Raw genomic sequence first — 20,396 nt, 5'->3', positions numbered from 1 at the left:
CATATTAAATATAGAGAATTAAGTAACTACTGGATTAAAATAATTAACATGTATTATTCACCTATTATATGATACTGTACATATGCCTATTGTTTAATTTGATCCACTCAGTAACTTGACATAGAATGGAGAAATACGGCAGCAGAGACGTTATTTAATTTTCCAGATGATGCTGCTGAGGTGTTCACTTCTTCTGGTGGTTCTTCCTGAGGTTCTTTACTCATTGCTTTATGTGTGACTTGTTCATCCCTGAAAGTAATACACTTAAGGACTGGATTTATGGACATCTTCTTTTGATTGGGTTTTGATTTTCACATGGTCTGTGCTTTTCCTGTATTAGTGGCTGTTTATGAGGGAGATTTTATAGTATTTCACTGCCACTGTGCAAACTGTCTATCGTCATGGGGCAATGTAAAGTAGGTAATCAAGATACTTTAAGATTTAAATGGAATTTATAAAATTTTAATTGATGGAAGGTGATTTTAATGCACCTCTCCAAAAATAGTTATCAAGAGACAGTTATTCTTTATATATTTTCAATAATCTCTCTGCTTGAATTTTTGTTACCTAAAGGGAGCTGTTACTTGAAGAATGCTATCTTCCTTCCCTGGTCATTATTCATATTCTCTCTCTCTCTTTCTCTCTTAGTGTAATGAAACCTCATTCTTTTTTGAAGCTCGGAGTAAAACTGCTTGCAAGCATCTCTGGAAGTGCAGTGTGGAACATCATACATTTTTTAGGTAAATTGATGTAAAAATTTTGTTTGTTGTTTTAATAAATGAAAATGGCATTTGTTTTTATAAAAGGAATTCTGTCTACAAACAAATTTGGAATTGTTTCCCTTTTATTAATTTTCTCAATTCCTAATTCTCTGGATTATATTAATACAAACATGTACACCTATATTCATGTATGTGTACATATATATACACATAGGTACTTATACACATAGATACAATTATATCTTTGATACTACAAGAAAGGTTCGAGGTAATATTTTTAGGTTTATGTAAAACGTGCAGCCATTGTTAGCACCTATGTGGTATTGGTGGAAATGGAGTGTTCTGTGCATAATTAATTTTAACAGCCTATCAGCCATCTAGGTAGAAATGTGATAAGGCAGTTGGGTGTACAAGGCTCACTGGAAAGACCAAAGTTGATGATGTCACTTAAGTAGGTATTTACAGAAGTGGCTGGATGAGGTCACCAATGGAAACAGTGGAGAGAGAAGCAGAACTCCAAGGACTGAGCTTGGTGGCCCCTCCCGACATTACAGGTCAGGATGAGCCAGTCTAGAGTATGAGAAGGAGCAGTCAGAAGAGTGTGTGGTATCCTGGGAAACGAGGAAAGAGAATGTCTTGATGAATAAGGTGCTGGCAACTGCATGCAGTCCTCCTGGGAGGTCAGGTCAGATGAAACTAGAGAACTGACCTTTGGAGTGTGGGGATACTTTTTCCTTGTTTCACATCTTTATGTTGTAAAGATAAAACAAAAATTTAGCTGGTGATACCTTAAGCTTTATTTTTTGTTTTTGTTTTTTAAATGGAAACAAAATTGAGTTCTTCCCTGTTTCATCCTCATGGAATATGAATAACATGATGTTGGAGAAGTATTCTTATAAAGTGGCTGAGGTCCTTTATAAAGTTTGTGTTAGGAGTAAGGGGTGGCCCAGAATGCCTATAACGTTGAGTCTTTGTCTGATTTTCTTTTACAAATTGATTAGAATGCCAGAAAATGAATCTAATTCACTGTCAAGAAAACTCAGCAAGTTTGGATCCACACGTTATAAGCACCGCTACAGGTAAATGACATTTTTTTCCTTGGGAGGATGTGTTTGTAAATAAATACTTAATTCAGCTGTTATGCTCAATGAAGTTTTTGATTTATTTTTTTCTTTTTTCTTGCATTGCCAATGTGTTTTGTAAGCATAATGGTTTATTAAAACTTTCTCAACAAACATGATTTTCAAGATTTAATTATATTTAACATTGCATTAGCTGTGTTGTGGGCTTTTAGACCATAGTAAAGTTTATTATCTTCAGAAATTCATTTTGATACAGTTATCACTTATTTTTAATTATGTGTGTTTTGTGATTATGAAACAATGTAGATGTTCTGAATAGTAACTGTGTTTTTAAGACATTCAGTTGATCCCCTAATTTAATACAATCTATACTTTTTATATTGTGCATCAAACCATGTTTTTTCTGCAGCATAAAGCCTGCATGTAGTAATGCTAGCAATTATATCTCAACTTTATTGAGCAGTTACTAAGTGCTACATACTGTGATACATGTTTTCCATTCATTGCTTCATTTAATTATCAATCTTCTGTAATATTAGCTCCATTAATGTATGAGGACACTAAGGCTCAAAGAGGTCAAGTCCCTTCTCCAGGTAATCCAACTAGGAGGCAGGGCAGTGGGATCCATCCTCTGGTGCTGTAACTGCAGAGCTCATGTTTATAACCATTAGGCAAACTGTTAGCCTGTTGTGGAAAAATCCTGATTGTCATACAGCTAAGCAGGTGCTGATGTCTTTTTCTAATACCAGCATTAAAAATGAGAGTGGGTTCTGTATTTTGAAAAAAAATTTGTCTTGTTTCAATTCATTCTGTTCAATGGAGAGAGCCTGTGATGTGCAAGGCATGATATTAGGTACCCACAGATACAAAGAATCAGATCTACCCACTTCTGCTCAAAGAGCTATAGTATTATTCAAACAACGAGAGAGGTCCCCGGGCCTTGTAAAACCCAAGCAGGGTGGGGAAATGTCACCTAGTGTCACAGAGATGGGACACTTTTGTCAGTTCCATTGGAGACATCACTGAATGAAATGCTCCCTTAGGAGGTACAAAAAAAGCCAAGGCAAGCATTTTCAGGACAATAGTCCTCTATGCTAGATTTTAATTCTTCTCTTTTATAATGTACTTTTTGGGTCTTGAATTTGAGATTAAAGATAATCAATAAAAGGGTGATGAATATTAAATATTCAGTGCATTCATTTTTATATATTATTTAGTTGAAAATTTGCTCATTTCATGACTAAAAAATACTTGTGTCATGGTATTATAGATATTCTTGGAATTTACATGAAGGTATTCATTGATATGTTCATGTTTAACCTTTAGGTTTTCACTGATGTTCTGTAGATGGTGATACAATTATGAAGAATTTAAGGAAGTATTATTTATGTTTATATTGAGAAGAGCAGATAATAGTCAGTATTTGGACTGTTCTTCCAGTTGTGGCATAAAAACGCCACCAGGGTTATAGAGAGAATGTCTCCTTGTCCCTGAAATGGAGCTGGTAGAAAGACATCTGTCTTAATGTTCACACTATTAAAATTTTAATTATCCCGTTTAACATACGCTGTTGTTGGCTTCCACAAAGTTAGCCATACCTGATTTCTCAAATTTATTGAAATGCAAATGTTGCGGCTACTGGGAATTATTATTAGGAAGTTATTGGATTTTGCATATTAAATATCATTTCTTCCAAGGAAGTGATTAAAAGTAACCTTTGCAAAATTGGAGGCCATGCTAAATCTGTTCTAATTTTGTGGCTGATGTTAACTGCCTAGTGAGTCTTAATGAATCTTAAATCTACATGTCTGTATGTAGGAAACACTAACATTATACCAACCTTGGAAGAAAGACGATGCCCAGAGCTTAGGCAGGGATGAGTCTCTGATTGCTGGGGGGTCATTAGCATACAGACTGTTTATTGTCAAAAGAGGGCAAGCAACCAGAGTTTAACCAGCACAATATGCCTGCCACTTTCTTGAGACATTCCAGAGATATCCTGGAATGAAAGCAGAGCTCTGGAAACACATTCTCCTCCTTTCACCCTGTAGGCTTTTAAAGAATAGGGTATAAAGAACAGCCTAACAAGTGGCTGCAGTGTATGAATGCAGGTGTCTAGGTGTGTTTGTGTGTGTAATTGTGTATGTGTTTATAGTGATGTGTTAGTGTCTTTGTGGTTGTGCATGTACATGTGTGTGATGGAGAAAGACAAGAGTTCTAGTCTTTACTCTCTCTTGCATTTTAGGTCTTGCAAAATGCCAAGGACAGTGGCACTTTTTGGGAAAACTAGTGCTTACTTAAGGGAAAAATCGGACTTTTTTAGTGATATGGGACAATTAAGATTAAAAATGAAATTTGTGAGGAAAGGCTGAGCTGAAATCTGATGTTCCAATACTTTTTGTTGTTGTTGTTGTATTACCGGAGACCAATAATCTGAAATAGAAATCTTTGATTAAACATTTTGTTATACATTGCTATCTTTCCTGAGCCCCTTACAAATTAACCTTGCCTTTACCTGTCATTAAGTTTGTGGGGTGCTCCTAGTTTTGATGAATTAATGAGCTGTGTAGAATTAACACTCGAGAATTGAGAAGGAGGGCTTAGAAACTCCCTTAGGAACCCAGATCCTCCTTGTAGGACTTAACTCACGGGAGCTGTCATGAGATTTCACATTCTATGAAGCATGGAAGAGAGACCAAGTTCTCATAAGAACCTCCTTTGTGTCTGTTGCTTTCACATGTGCAGCTTTATTTAATCCACACAATGACCTGCCAAAGAGGTTTCATATCCCCCGTTATATAGATGAGAAATTGGAGCCTCCAAAAGTAAAGTAATTAAGCGTCCCTAATCAGTAAGTGGCAAAGCTAGGATTTTGAACCTGAGTATTTCTACTCTTGTTCTTTTCTTTCTATCTCATTTAGAGGCCACGGGGCCTGCTGGCACTGCCACCCAGCATGCAGAGGGGTGTGTGTATGCCAGAGGCAGCAGGGAAGTGGTTGATCACAGAAATAAAGCTCTATCCTGTCATAACAGAGAGCCACCAGACATGCGTGGGGACTTTCATCACCTTACACTGTAAATCTCTATACTTGTCAATTACTTTCTGCTGCAAGGAAATAGGATGCTATATAAGAATACTTCTGCCAGGAAATTGTAAGAACAAGTAGAAATATAAATGAGGAAAGCAAGGCTGCAAGGATTTTTACAAATAACCTTCTGAAGATCACGCACCTAGGAAAAGGCAGAGCTTTGCTTTAAATGGGGCTTGCAACTTCAAACCCAACAGCTACATGTGCTGTTCCTTCTCCCATGCCACCAGGCTATGCCATACTGACCAGCTGGAGTTCAGAAAGCTTGTTCTAGTGCTGGGTCCTGTACAGCCTGTGGCAAATCACTTTACGCTTCTGTTGCTCAGTCTTTCTAATCTTATGATATGATTTTCTCATTTGTCCTTTGTTCCGAGAGAGAAACCATGAGAAAAATTTGAATAATAAAATCTGATTATGAAATGCCTCAGTGGTTCACATATGGGGTTATATTGTTAGGGGGAACATTTTTCCCTCTGTGAGATGAAGTGCACAGTGCCCAAGTCTTTCTCTTAATAGTGAGTCTGTTGAAAGTAGGCCTTATCTTCATACTCCAGACCATTGATAATAATGAACATTTGCACTTTATGTGGATTTTTAGCTTTTTGGAAATCTGTTATCCTGTGTACCTTTTTAAAAGAAGTTACATTTTAAGCAAAAGAAAATCTGTCAGTTTGCTTCTCTCCCCTCCCAAATTTCCATGAACTGTTATTGAACGTGAAGTGACATCATGGATGCGCCCCTGGAACAAAGATCATACCACACGTCCCAACTTAGCCTCATGCAGAGTCATTTTTATGAGGATTGTAGGCATCTTCATCTTTAATAAAGGCAGAGGAAGTAGTGAGGAGGAGAAACTTGCACAGAAACACGTGAAAGATGAATTTTAAGTCTGTTTAATCTGTTTTTTGGGGGAGATACTGACCCATATTTATCCTGTATATGTAAGATAAATAGGATTTGGGGCCCTTAAAAGACTTTTTTCCTCCCATAGATGGCTGTACTTGTGGTCAATCAAACTAGACTTGTAGAAATGTGATTTTCCTGTACCTAAATGATATTTTCCTGCATGAAAGCCAGGGCCATTCAGTTGCTCAAATTTAGCAGTTGTGGAATAAATTGTTAGTAAGATGAATGTTCACTGAAATCCAGCAAACTAAATCACATGACTCCTTGGGAAAACTACTTGAGAAGTTTGACCCAGCCCCAGGGAAAGCTGCCCTGGAATCCGCATGGAATCTGTAGAGCAGCAGTGCTTTGCATGGGGTTCTAGGGCTGCCTTCAGTCTTCCTGGACACTTGATCTGGTCCAGGCGAGGTGGGCAAGTAAATGGTTAATTGTGCCATGGCAGAGTCCAGAATAAAATCCTACTGAGTGGTCCTGTGGGGGATGCTTTACAGCCTGCTGCGTGAGTACAACATGGAGTTCATGTGGAATCATTGCCCTCCCACAGTTTAGCCCAACTTAATTTCTGTATTATTTTGTGACCTTAAAGACTCTCAGCAACCTTTATTTCTAGCCCATCATTCTACAGAAATCCAACTCCTCCTTTAATAAATCCTTTCTTCCTGTTTCCTCCTCTGAAAGATTTTCCTTCTATCTAATGTAAATCTCCTCCTAGAATTTCATAACCACTCCCTTGATCACCATTGCAATGAGAATCATTTTAAAACCAGTGAGTCTGTGTGTTTTTTCTTCTCTCCATATTTGGCAGATGTTCTGAATGACGTGTTTAATTTTGTGGCTGTGTGGTTTTACCTTTGCTAATCAAAATGTTGCACTTTCAAGTGGCAGGACAGCTTTGCAAATGAGCCGAGATCTTTCTATTCAGCTTCCCCGGCCTGATCAGAATGTGACGAGAAGTCGAAGCAAGACTTACCCTAAGCGAATAGCACAAACACAGCCAACTGGTAAGTCATGGCTCCCCTGAGTTATCTGTGTAACCTTGTTTCTCTTTAGGCTGATAGTGTAAGATATACTCAGTGATGGCTATAACTCTGTAGTCTTTTTACTGAAATTTCTAGTATTAAAATTTTCTAATATTAGAAACTTCAATTTTGATCTTGGAAATGTTCAAGCAGACAGTAATTATTAGGAAGACAAGTAGTCATCTTGAATCACCATGACCTGCTTAATGACTATACTTTCTTTTTTTTTCTTTTTTGAGTTACAGTCTTGCTCTGTCACCAGGCTGGAGTGCAGTGGCATGGTTATAGCTCACTGCTGCCTCGACCTCCTGGGTCCAAGTGATCTTCCGACCTCAGCCTCCCAGGTAGCTGGGACTATAGGCACATACTACCATGCCTGGTTATTTTACTTTATTTTATTTTATGGAGCTAGGGTCTCACTGTGTTGTTCAGGGTGGTCTCAAACTCTTGGGCTCAAGTGATCATCTCTCTTCAGCCTGCCAAAGTGCTAGGATTACAGGCATGAACCACCATGCCTAGCCCCATACTTTCTTTTTGAAGGGGTTTTATTTTAAATAAAATATTGGCTGGACACAATGGCTCATGCCTGTAATGTCAGTGCTTTGGAAGGCTGAAGCAGGAGGATGGCTGGAGCCCAGGAATTCAAGGTTACAGTGAGCTATGATCATGCCACTATACTCCAGCCTGGGTGATAGACTGAGACCCTGTCTCTTAAACAAACAAAAACCACACAAGACAAAATGCTAAATTGAATAATTTCTTAGTTTGATGTATTTGAGTTGAAATGGAAAAAGCTCTTAGCAAGAGTCTTAAAAAAAAAAAAAAAACAGCACTTTTGGGCATGGTGGTGAGGCTGGCATCCTAGATACTCAAGAGGCTAAGGCAGAAGGATCACTTGAGCCTGGGAGTTTCAGTATAGCCTGAGCAACAAAGTGAGGCCCCTATCTATTAAAAATACGAATTAAAAAAAGGGAACACTATTGAGGTAACTTAATTTGAGCTTCATTTGTACAGAATCAAGTTGGTTTCTTGTTATTATTAGTCTTTTATTATGCAACATAATATATGTATAGAAAGTATATAAATAAAATATATATACTTACGGACATATACATACATGTATACATATGTGTGTACACACGTACAAAGTTTAATATAGCCTGTATCCCCAAAGTGCCACATGGGCGTTTCTCTGATAACCATTTCCTCCCCTCAGTTAGAGGAAACTTCTGTTTGACTTTGTGGTAATTTCATTCCTTTTTTTTTTTGTTTTGAGACGGAGTCTCGCTCTGTCACCCAGGCTGGAGTGCAGTGGAGTGATCTCTGCTCACTGCCAGCTCCGCCTCCCTGGTTCACGCCATTCTCCTGCCTCAGCCTCCCGAGTAGCTGGGACCGCAGGCGCCCACCACCATGCCCGGCTAATTTTTTGTATTTTTAGTAGAGACAACGTTTCACTGTGTTAGCCAGGATGGTCTCGATCTCCTGACCTCATGATCCGCCCGCCTTGGCCTCCCAAAGTGCTGGGATTACAGGCATGAGCCACCATGCCCGGCCCATTCCTTTCTTTTCATTATAATTTGTCATTGTTTCCTGAACAAATTAGTTTGTTTTGCCTGTTTTTAACATTATATGAATGGATCATAGTGTGTGTTTTTTTTGTGTCTTGATTGTTCCTGCCAACATTACATACAGTGTGTACTAAAGCACGGTTCCTTTTCTTGCTGTGAGTATTCTAGTGTTTGACAATTTATTCATTCTACTGTTGATGGACATTTGGGTTATTCAGATTTTTTTGTTTAATGAAGACAGTGTCTTTAATAAAACCACCTGATCAATCAGCTTTAATACATGTTCAGTGCTCATTGCTCACAGAATTTTACTGTGAAGTAATATCACTGACGTTAGTTTGTGGCTTGCTTATAGATCACCCCTTGTGTAACACTCTCCAGTGTCCTCTCACAGATATTATCTTGTTTGAACCTCGCCCTGTGAGGTGGGGCAAGGGAAAGAGTACATCCCATTTTATGGATGAGGAAGATGTGGTTCTAGCAATTATTCAGAGATATGGCTGGTGCAGGAGCCCAGGTCTCCTGGGTCTAGCACATTATAGGAAGTAAATGAAATTTTTAGTAACAATATTAACATCTGAACATTGTGTGAAAATTGACATAGCATTATAATGTCTATCAGTTAATCCTTTTGCCAAGCCTGTGAAGAAAAGTGTATGAGTTTGTTCTGTCATTCCTGTATGTGAGAGTATCACCTGACTTAATGCTTCTAAAGTCAAACTAAGTCTGACTGTTAGTTCCCTTCCTCTTGTTGGGCTGGGAGAAAATAAAGTTCTTTCTGGTGGTTCTACTGACAAGAATAAAACATGACTAAATTTGCAATAGATTACCTTGCCACATTGTTACCTCCCTTCAGCTGATGAGGAAACTAAGAGGTAAAAGGCAGTTTGGATAAAACTACTGTGGAGTAAGTTTACTGGGCATTGGTTACCGACTTTTTTGAGTCCATTGAGAGAGAACATGCTCATATGCAGCAAATTACATGAAGCTTAGGTGTTACTTATACATGGGCAGCAGAGGACAAAGGAAGTCTAGGATTTGTTGTAAGCTTGTCCCCGTAATGCGCAGCCCAGCCTTTTTGGAGGACAGCCTCCCAGCATCAGGTGGATCTCTCTCTCTCTCTCTCTCTTTTTTTTTTTTTTGAGACAAGGTCTCACCTTGTCACCCAGTCTGGAGTGCAGTGTTGTGGCCATAGCTCACTGTAGCTTCGAACTCATGGCTCAAGCAATCCTCCCAGCTCAGCCTTCTGTGTAGCTGGGATTACAGGCACACAGCACCACTCCCAGGTAATTTTTTAAATATTTTATTTTTTGTAGAGATGGGGTCTTGCTGTGTTGTTCAGGCTGGTCTGAAACTCCTAGCCTCAAGCAATCTTTACATCTTGACCTCCAAAAATGTTAGGATTACAGGTGTGAGTCACTGTGCCTGGCAGGTGGATCTTTTTAAAATGTAGACTGTATTATGCTTTGGTTATGATAAAAATACATGCTTATTTTATAAAATTTAGAAAACTTAGAATCTTCTCTCCCAAAAGGAAAGAAAAAACCTTTCATATTCAACTCCATTCTTCTTGTAGTAGCACTGTATTATACAGTCTTTAGATCAGTTGTGTATCTTTTTCACACAAGTGGTAAAATCCTGAGTTTTCAACTTGCTTTTCTTATTTAATAATACCTCATGGATATGTTCTAAGTCTTTAAATGTTCCTAAACAGTGCCATTTTAATATCTGTATGATTTTCTACTATGTAGATATAGAGATGTGACAATTCAACCAATCTTTAATTCTTGGATATTTAAGCTGTTTCAAAATTTGAAAACCATAAATAGCTCTAAAGTGAATATTCTTGTAGTGATATCTTTAAGCACTGATGACTTTATATATTTTAAACAATGGTGTATATTCATCATTTTTGTTCTAAAAAGAGGATTAAACAATACTGTGTTAAAATCTAAGACTTTGCTGAGACCACCTTTCATTCTGATTTTTGAATTGCTTTCATCCTGACTTCTCTTTTTTTCTTGAGACGGAGTCTCACTGAGCCGCCCAAGTTGGAGTGCAGTGGTCCAATCTTAGTTCACTGCAACCTGAAACCATAAAAATTCTAGAAGATAACGTTGGTAAAACGCTTCTAGATATTGGCTTAGGCAAAGCCGTTCATAGCTAAGAACCCAAAAACAAATGCAACAAAAACAAAAATAAATAGATAGGACCTAATTAAACTAAAAAGCTTCTGCACAGCAAAGGAAATGATCAGAGTAAACAATCAACCCACAGACTGGGAGAAAATATTCACAAACTGTGCATCCAACAAAGGACTAATATCCAGAATCTACGAGGAACTGAAATCAGCAACAACAACAACAACAAAAAGAATAATCCCATCAAAAAGTGGGCAAAGGACACGAATAGACCATTTTCAAAAGAGGATGTACAAATGGCTGACAAACATGTGAAAACATGCTCAACATCACTAATTATCAGGAAGTTGCAAATCAAAACCACGATGAGATACCACTTTACTCCTGCAAGAATGAGCATAATTAAAAAATTAAAAAATAATAGATGTTGGTGTGGATGTGGTGAAAAGTAACACTTTTACCCTGCTGGTTGGAATGTAAACTAGAATAACCACTGTGGAAAATAGCATGGAGATTCCTTAAAGAACTAAAAGTAGAACTACCATTTGATCCAGCAATCCCATTACTGGGTATCTGCCCAGAGGAAAAGAAGTCATTATATAAGAAAGACACTTGGCACATGATGTTTATAACAGCACAGTTTGTATTTGCAGAAGTATGGAACCAGCCTAAATGCCCATCAACCAACAAGTGTGTAAAGAACATGTGTTTATATTAATATGTACACCATAGAATACTACTCAGCCATAAAAAGGAACAAAATAATGGCGTTCAAGGCAACCTGGATCAGGTTGGAGACTGTTATTCTTTTTTCTTTCTTTTTTTTTTTTTTTTTTGAGACAGAGTCTCGCTCTGTTGCCCAGACTGGAGTGCAGTGGTACGATCTTGGCTCATGGCAACTCCAAGCTCTACCTCCCAGGTTCACGCCATTCCCTTACCTCAGCTTCCTGAGTAGCTGGGACTACAGGTGCCCGCCACCATGCCTAGCTAATTTTTTGTATTTTTAGTAGAGACGAAGTTTCACCATGTTAGCCAGGATGGTCTCGATCTCCTGGCCTCATGATCCGTCTGCCTTGGCCTCCCAAAGTGCTGGGATTACAGCCGTGAGCCACTGTGCCTGGCCTGGAGACCGTTATTCTAAGTGAAGTAACTCAGGAATGGAAAATCGAATATTATATATTCTCATTTTTAAGTGGGAGCTGAGCTATGAGGACACAAAGGCATACAAATGATATAATGGACTTTGGGGATTTGGGGGGAAGGGTAGGAGGGGGTGAGGGATAAAAGACTGCACATTGTATACGGTGTACACTGCTTGGGTGATGGGTACACCAAAATCTCAGAAATCACCACTAAAGGACTTATCCGTGTAACCAAAAACCACCTGTTGTCCTAAAACCATTGAAATAAAAATAAATAAATAAAACAAACAAACAAAAAACCCCACAAGAGTTATTTAGTGGAGTAGGAATAGGCAAACATTTTTCACGAAGGGCCAGATAATGAATATTTTAGGCTTTGCAGGCCATGTGGTTTCTGATGTAACTATTCACCTCTGCCATTTATAACACAATAGCAGTCACAGAAAATATGCAAATGAATGAATGTGGTGTGTTTCAAAAAACACAAAACATTTGTATATAATTTTTTAAAAAGTCATGATAGAGGTTATTACTTTTTGTTAGTTTGTATCATTAATTTATACTAAATGAGTTTTTACTTTAGATAATTTTTTTTGAAATTCAGAAGTTAAAGTAATTCAATCAAACTAGATGACTAGTCCCCTTAACTTGCCTCCCAGTTCTCTGTAAGTTTAAAAAGCATGTTTATTCACCTCTCAATCAAGAGTAATAAATACCCTGGCAGCTAAAAAGCCATTGTGTTTACAGTTCACCAAGTGCAGGCCCTGGCACCTTTATGAGGAAGTACATTCCAGAGGCAAGTGCCCTGCACCCAGCAGCCTGCTTCCCCACCCAGAGGAGGTCAGCACCAGGGCAGGCAGCCAGAGCATTCCTGCAAGTCTAAACTGCCTCAGAGGAGCTTGGGTAAAGCCAGAAAAGGGATGGCAGGAGGAAAAAATGCCCTCCTGGTACAACCCTCTTTCTGACAAGTTCTTGGCAACTCACACAGTTGGATTCCTGTCAAAGGAGATAGTCTCTGCTGTAAGTAGGCAATAAAGACAATATTTTGGTATAATTCATAATTAGCTATAGGAAAAGTAATGGTTGAAGCCATTTGTGATGGATACACAAGACTTTGATTATCTGATGCAGCTTTTTAAGTTCTTAAAAATATCTCACTGAACATACAAATGCTTGCAGCATCATCTTTGAACTATTGAAAAGCAAGATAAGATGACATTTTTGGCATTCCCATTCTTGCCCTGTGGAAGGGGCTGCAAACAGAGCGGGTAAAGGGTTGTGAAAATGATTTCTGAGAGGATGGTTTGTGCACAGTGTGCAAGAGGACAGCTACTTATTGCTTGGAGCAAGCCACTTGTTTCTGTGCAGCAGAGTGGACCTAGTGTTGACGTATCTTCCAGTGTTTCAAGAGAAGTACAAAATCTGGGTATTTATGTGAACTTCCTAGAATTTGAAATACTGGCAATTAATTTCATTTAAAAAAGGCTTTGTGTGCTAAATTAAACATTTCTGATGGACAGATTTGGGCTTGAGGGCTGCCTCCCTGGAAACTCTCCTTGACAGAGCTGGTGTAAGTGGTTGATCCACCATGTAACAGATGACTCCATCTGCCCTGGGGCTCACACTGTGTTTCTGCAGCATCCTAAGCAATTACCACTACGTTTGATTCAAATACTTCATTACTCCAGACATGAGCACATTGTAGTTAGTAGGTCAGTGGGCCAACTCCAGGGGATGATGGTGCCACACAGCTCTGGAATCCCCATAGTGAATGATTCGCCTGAGGGTAGCTGACCACCATCAATTGTTGACCCAAGGTGGGTGCAGTCAAAGCAGGGGAAACAGAGAAATGCTTTGATATAATGAAGTACAGTTTCATTTGATGAAGTATAGCTCTGGGCTGCGAAGAAATAGCAATGTCAAAACAATTTTTTATTGAATGCTTCCTCTGACGCATTGTGTCAGATGCAAGTCAGCAGAACCTCAGTGTGGCTTGTGGCAGTCAAATCAATGTTTTGAAGGCAGAGGAAAAGTGAGTTATCTGAATAGAGATGGATGTATCAGTGTGATCCAGTAAGCTGGATCCTGGTACATGCTGGTTCAGCTTCAGTAATCCATGTACTAGACATGTAATATTATAAAGTCACTTAGCCAACCTGAGGCTTGCTTTCTTCATCTGTCAGATGGGTTGCTGTCTTGGGGATGTGTCTGAAATGGGCTGAGTATCTTGTCAGAACTTGTAGGGACTTGGAACACTTTAGTTTCCTTCTCCTAAACCAAAAGAATGTCTTTCTATTCACAGTGGGGACCACTGTGAATCCATCTGTTAATGTTTGAGGTACATTTGCTGTAATGGCATCAACTTCATATATAAAGGATATGTCATTATGTTGAGGTGCTGTGGGCTTTTGAGAGTGAGGGGTAAGGAGAGGCCATTCAAGTACAGTGAGAGGGGCTTCGAAAGGAAATTGGACACTCTCACTCAAATCCAGAAGATTCAGTATAAATCGAGTGTGAAGAACTGGGCCAGTCAGAGCTTACTACATGAAGGTTTCTTCTGTCCTGCCTGCCTACAGATTTTAGCACCCCAGAGCAGCTGTTGGGAGCAGTATCAGGATCACAGAGTTAGGAGGTGTCTTTTCTTACTATGTTCCCACTCTTCAGAGTAGCATTTAGTCCAAGCCTTTTTTTTCATTGTGATGAAACCATAACATTAAATTTACCATCTTAAGCATTTTAAGAGTAAGTTCAATAGTATTAAATATATTCACATTGTTGTACAACCAATCTCTAGAGTGTTTTCATCTTATGACTCTGAAACTATACCCCTAAACACCGATTACCCCTTCCTGCTCCCCCCAGCTCTTGGTAATCGTCTTTCTACTTCGTTTCTATGATTTTGACTACTTAAGGTACTTCATATGAATGGAATCATCTAGTATTTGTTCAAGTCATTTTTCTTCTCTGATTTTTTTTTACACCAACATCTCTACCCTCTTCTCCTTCCCACCTCAAATCTTCACTGCTTTCCAACCCTCTTGGGATTTTTTATAACTATGAATTGGAAAGAATTTATACTTCTTACAGTGTGTTCATTAACAGTGATGACACTGCACAATAATTCTCAAGTTCATGTGGTTAATCATTCCATCTTCTGTGTAAGATGGTTTCTGCTATTTGAAGTAATTAGCTGCTAGGCCTACCCGAATGCATTTTTCATGTTAAGCAGACAATAGGAACAGAGAAGACAAAGATAAGGCAAAGCTGAAAGGGCTCCCAGAGGGGAAGCAAAATTGTTGAATGAGGAGCACACAGAAGCTGTGGCTCTGGATCAGGAAATTCAAAAGCAAGTCCCCAATCTCTGAGTTGGTCCAGGAAGATCCTAGATCAAATACGTCACTTCTATAATATCAGCGGAACTACTCCTGTGTTGTTTGTCATCACAGAGACTGGAAACTACCTAAATATCCATTAGAAGGAAACTGTCCTAATAAACTAATGTGTGTTCCCCAGCCTCTGCCCCACATGAAATACCATGTCTCTGTTACAAGAAATCTGAGAGCAGGATTGGAGCTTGTGTCGATCTGATTCCATAGTCCCACAGTATCTACTGTGAAAGGCCAGGTCCCATGAGGAGCCCACCAAAGGAGGGAAACGTCAGGACTAATCATTGAGCATCATCGTGTGCCTGGCACTGTGTAGACACTGCAGATAGTATCTTACTCTTTTAGAAGATGCTGTAATTCTCAATGTTTAGGTGAGAAAGCAGAGGCTGAGACTCGTACAGAGTCACAAAGCTGAGATACGAACACAGGTCAGTTATAGTCCACAATATAGGGAGGAAAGACTAAAAAAGAATGTGATACATTTGTATGTGCAGATAGGAAATGATCTCCAGGATATAGTATATAAATGATGGGGGCAGAGAAGCAGAGGGGCCCGGTAGTATTTAATATGTTACCATTATATACAAAGACAAATGGGGTGGGAAAGTATGCATACAGATAATACTTGCAGGCAGGATACATTAGAAACTAGTAACAGTAGTGGCCTTTGGGAAGGGTTTCTGAGAGGATGGGGATTGGCAGTGAGAGAGAGATTTATTTTCGTTTGAATTTTTACCAAGTACTTTTCAAAAGCCCTACAGGTAACTGTCATGAATGCCTGAAGTTGACAAATGCTCATCCATGTTTCCAATAGAGACATTTTCAATAAGCTCAGAGTTGAGACAGTTCTTACCCTAAATCGTTATGATTTACAGAGAAAGTAACAGAACAATATAAGGTCAATTGTACAAAACTCAAATGTTAGGAATTTCTCCTGTGTTGTAGCAGGCAAAACCAGAGTCTTCACGGAGAGGGGCATGAGTCCAGGATGAAAGTACAGAAGATTGCATGTAGGTCCTCAAGCCAGAGGGTGCTCCATTTCATGAGGAAGACTCATGGTATAGGAGTCTTTGGATTAAATGAAGTAGAGGATACTTTGTGTTTTTCGCCCAAAGAAGTGATGATTTGCAAGTGTAGCAAATTCTAGAATGTGGAGGTGTCTGGATGAGAATCACTTAGCAAGGTGGAACGTTTGGGAAAAGAGAGGGTAGAGAAACTGGGAAAAGATAGTAACACAGTAATAGCTCTCACGTCTATCCGGCTTTTGATGGGTATTGTGAAGTTTTTGTTTGTTTATTCTGGGTCGGAAAAAGGAAGAAGTTAGTATAAAGTTTCATACAAAGGGGTTAGAACAAGACATTCTGAGCTAGAATTGTTAAATGGGTCGTTATGGAGATGACTTCTGGAAATAAAGTGGAGTTAACTTCGTTTTGGCAAAAGTGTAATTGTGACTCTCCTTTTCCAAGTTGACAGATCAGAATTAGACCATCGACTGAGTTATGGTCCAAGTCTGTGGTCCCTCCCTGTCTCCTTTCTAAGAACCTCTGCTCTGAGGGACACTTAAGTTGCCTCTTAACTGATTATTTAAGCCATTGAATTGAGAAGTGACCAGTGGGGTGGTAGGGGAGCTTAAAAAAAAAAAGAGTGTGAAAGTTGTACCTGATTTGAGTAGCTCTGAATTCCTGGTCTGCCTTTGTTGTGACCTGCAACTTGTCATTCAGCATTCTCAGCTTTCATCCCTTTATCCATAAAATGAAAGAATTGGGTGTGTAAGCTTTAAAGATTCCTCTTCTTTCTAAAATTCTTTTATTCTCTCTGACTTACCTGCCCACAGAGTTGGAAGGACCAAATATGAAAAATAGATACAATGGAATTTTAGAAAGTTGTTTGAAAAAAGTATATAGTTTTTACCACTTCAAAAGTCTTGCAAAGTTGTGAAAAAGATTTTCCCAGATTATAAAATGTAGTTTTGTCATTGGAAATACACAGTACTTTTTGTGTTTGGAAAAACCTTCTAGCCAATTCTTTAAAACATCTTAGGCTGGGCATGGTGGCTCACACCTGTAATGCCAGCACTTTGGGAGGCTGAGGCGGGTGGATCACGAGGTCAGGAGTTCAAGCCCAGCCTGGCCAACATGGTGAAACCCTATCTCTACTAAAAATACAAAAATTAGCCAGACACAGTGGCAGGTGCCTGTAATCTCAGCTACTCAGGAGGCTGAGGCAAAAGAATCACTTGAGCCTGGGAGGTGGAGGTTGCAGTGAGCTGAGATCGCGCCACTGTACTCCAGTCTGGGTGACAGAGTAAGACTCCGTCTCAACAGAAGAGTTAAAGTTCAAATGAAACTGTTATTGACAAATTGAATAAAACTAATTTTAATCTTGGCTCTAATACAGTTTAAAAATTATTTTTAGTCCAAATTGACCAGATGAATATGAGATTTTGTCTCTTTGGTTAACTCATAGTTAAAAGGTGCTGTCTTTCTGGGTAAAAATAAAAAGAAGGCATTCCTTCTTAGAAAGGTTTTGTATAGCTTTGTCTCTGCCTTGGAGTTGTGTGTGAACACAACCTTAGACTGGTCCTTTCTTGAACCTGCCTGTTCTTTTGGAAGTCAGCAGGGGGAATTGGCTCTACCTTGGCAGTCGTTTGTTGCTGCAATTCCTGATTTTACTAACACATTGGGCAAATTTACATGTTTTCTTACCCCTCCTTTTCTTCACAAGTGGGGGCTGGAGGGTATGTCTGTCAGCGGTTTGAGATTCTGTTTTGGGGATAGATATTCCTGAGTAGATTGTGTCTGAGGATTCCACACCTTTGCTTTACTATCAGAATTCATTTTTCTGAAGTGATGGTTTCTATGCCAGTATTTTCTTCAGACTTTGAAAACTCTGGGATTCATTTTTTATGGCTCTATTTGGCCATAAATTACTCATTACTTATTCATATCAATGTTAAAGATTTTGGGGGTTTTCAGAGTTCAGGGTTATTTTGGTAGGTATAGGGAGAGATAGGTGAGGTAAAGAAGAAAGAAACTACTTCTGGCCGGGCACGGCGGCTCACTCCTGTAATCCCAGCACTTTGGGAGGCCGAGGCGGGCAGATCACCTGAGGTCAGGAGTTCAAGACCACCCTGTCCAACATGACGAAATCCTGTCTCTACTAAAAATACAAAAGCTAGCTAGGCGTGGTTGGTGTGTACCTCTAGTCCCAGCTACACGGGAGGCTGAGGCACAAGAATCGCTTGAACCCGGGAGGCAGCGGTTGCAAACCGAGATTGCGCCACTGCTCTCCAGCCTGGGAGACAGAGTGAGAGAGACTCCGTCTCAAAAACAAAAAGAAAGAAACTATTTCCACTTGTGGAGCAGGTGCCCTCCTTGGCCCTTGGAACACTGGCACTGTGCTGGTCTCTGGAGCAGGAGTACAAAAGGGGCGGAGGAACAGCCCTCTGTAACAGTGGACTTGCTCCTCTCTTCTCTCTTGGGGTAAGAATGGGGCCTCTGAGGAAACCGCCCAGATTCCTTCTCCAGAGAAGATGACATGAAGTCCAGAAGATAAGTCACTTAGCTGGGGACGACCAAGCCTTTTGGGGCTGCATTATGGTCCAGGTACCAGGTACAGCTTTGAACAGAGAAGCTGGTTTGCAGAGAACGAAGAATGGAGTTGACTCACTGTGAGAATCACACAGCTTTGAGAAGAGAGGGGAAGGGAGGCTTAGTAGCTGTGAATTCAAGTCTGTGAAATCCTATTGTGCATTTACCATGAATTCCTTTCTAATTTGAGCTGATTTCCTTGCATGAAAACAGTGGATAACATTACTGGGTATAACCCTTTCAGTATCCCCCTGAGGAAGATTGGTGGTAGTCTCATGAGGAAACTGAGGCTCGGAAACATTAAGTACTTGTTTGAGATTACACAAGCAGTAAGCGCAAAGCCAGGATCCTAACCCAGGTCTTTGGGATACTACGGTACATGCTTGGAAAGTAAATGGAAGATAAAAAAGGTGAAAGGTCTAGAATGATTTGAAAATATAGGAGGGGACGGAGCAAGATGGCCGAATAGGAACAGCTTCAGTCTCCATCTCCCAGCGCGAGCGACACAGAAGACCGTTGATTTCTGCATTTTCAACTGAGGTACTGGGGTCATCTCACTCGGGAGTGCCGGACAATCGGTGCTGGTCAGCTGCTGCAGCCAGACCAGCGAGAGCTGAAGCAGGGCGAGGCATCGCCTCACCTGGGAAGCGCGAGGGGGAAGGGAGTCCCTTTTCCTAGCCAGGGGAACTGAGACACATAACACCTGGAAAATCGGGTAACTCCCACCCCAATACTGCGCTGTAACACCGGCACACCAGAGATTATATCCCACACCTGGCCGGGAGGGTCCCACGCCCACGGAGCCTCCCTCCTTGCTAACACAGCAGTCTGCGGCAATCTAACCGCAAGGCAGCAGCGAGACTGGGGGAGGGGCGCCCGCCATCCCTGAGGCTTAAGTAGGTAAATAAAGCCGCTGGGAAGCTTGAACTGGGCGGAGCTCACAGCAGCTCAAGGAAACCTGCCTGTCTCTGTAGACTCCGCCTCTGGGGACAGGGCTCAGCTAAAGCAGCAGAGGCCTTTCCAGACGCAAACGACTCTGTCTGACAGCTTTGAAGAGAGCAGTGGATCTCCCAACATGGAGGTTGAGATCTGTGAAGGGGCAGTCTGCCTGCTCAAGTGGGTCTCTGACCCCTGAGTAGCCTAACTGGGAGACATCCCCCACTAGGGGCAGTCTGACACCCAACACCTCACAGGGTGGACTACACCCCTGAGAGGAAGCTTCCAAAGCAAGAATCAGACAGGTGCACTCGCTGTTCAGCAATATTCTATCTTCTGCAACCTCTGCTGCTGATACCCAGGCAAACGGTCTGGAGTGAACCTCAAGCAATCTCCAACAGACCTATAGCTGAGGGTCCTGACTGTCAGAAGGAAAACTATCAAACAGGAAGGACACCTATACCAAAACCCCATCAGTACATCACCATCATCAAAGACCAGAGACAGATAAAACCACAAAGATGGGGAAAAAGCAGGGCAGAAAAGCTGGAAATTCAAAAAATAAGAGCGCATCTCCTCCTGCAGAGGAGCACAGCCCATCGCCAGCAACGGATGAAAGCTGGTCAGAGAATGATTTTGATGAGATGAGAGAAGAAGGCTTCAGTCCATCAAACCTCTCAGAGCTAAAGGAGGAATTACGTACCCAGCGCAAAGAAACTAAAAATCTTGAAAAAAGAGTGGAAGAATTGACAGCTAGACTAATTAATGCAGAGAAGGTCATAAACGAAATGACAGAGATGAAAACCATGACACGA

General features: G+C 40.3%; 1 protein-coding gene across 2 annotated transcripts in view; it reads left to right on the top strand.

Annotated features, from left to right (window-relative positions):
• Positions 1-20,396, top strand: part of EPB41L4A (erythrocyte membrane protein band 4.1 like 4A) — a 265,108-nt gene that overhangs the window by 180,127 nt on the left and 64,585 nt on the right. For both annotated transcript variants that reach the window (XM_023212271.3, XM_031935444.1), the window contains 3 exons: positions 649-740; positions 1,724-1,801; positions 6,679-6,800. In XM_023212271.3, coding sequence (XP_023068039.1) covers positions 649-740; positions 1,724-1,801; positions 6,679-6,800 — 292 coding nt within the window. The remainder of the gene's footprint in view (positions 1-648; positions 741-1,723; positions 1,802-6,678; positions 6,801-20,396) is intronic.

The sequence above is a fragment of the Piliocolobus tephrosceles genome, chromosome 4 (assembly GCF_002776525.5).
Source record: "Piliocolobus tephrosceles isolate RC106 chromosome 4, ASM277652v3, whole genome shotgun sequence".
Lineage (NCBI taxonomy): Eukaryota > Metazoa > Chordata > Mammalia > Primates > Cercopithecidae > Piliocolobus > Piliocolobus tephrosceles.
Note: the sequence above shows the minus strand (reverse complement) of the source record. Positions and strands in the feature narration are given on the sequence as shown.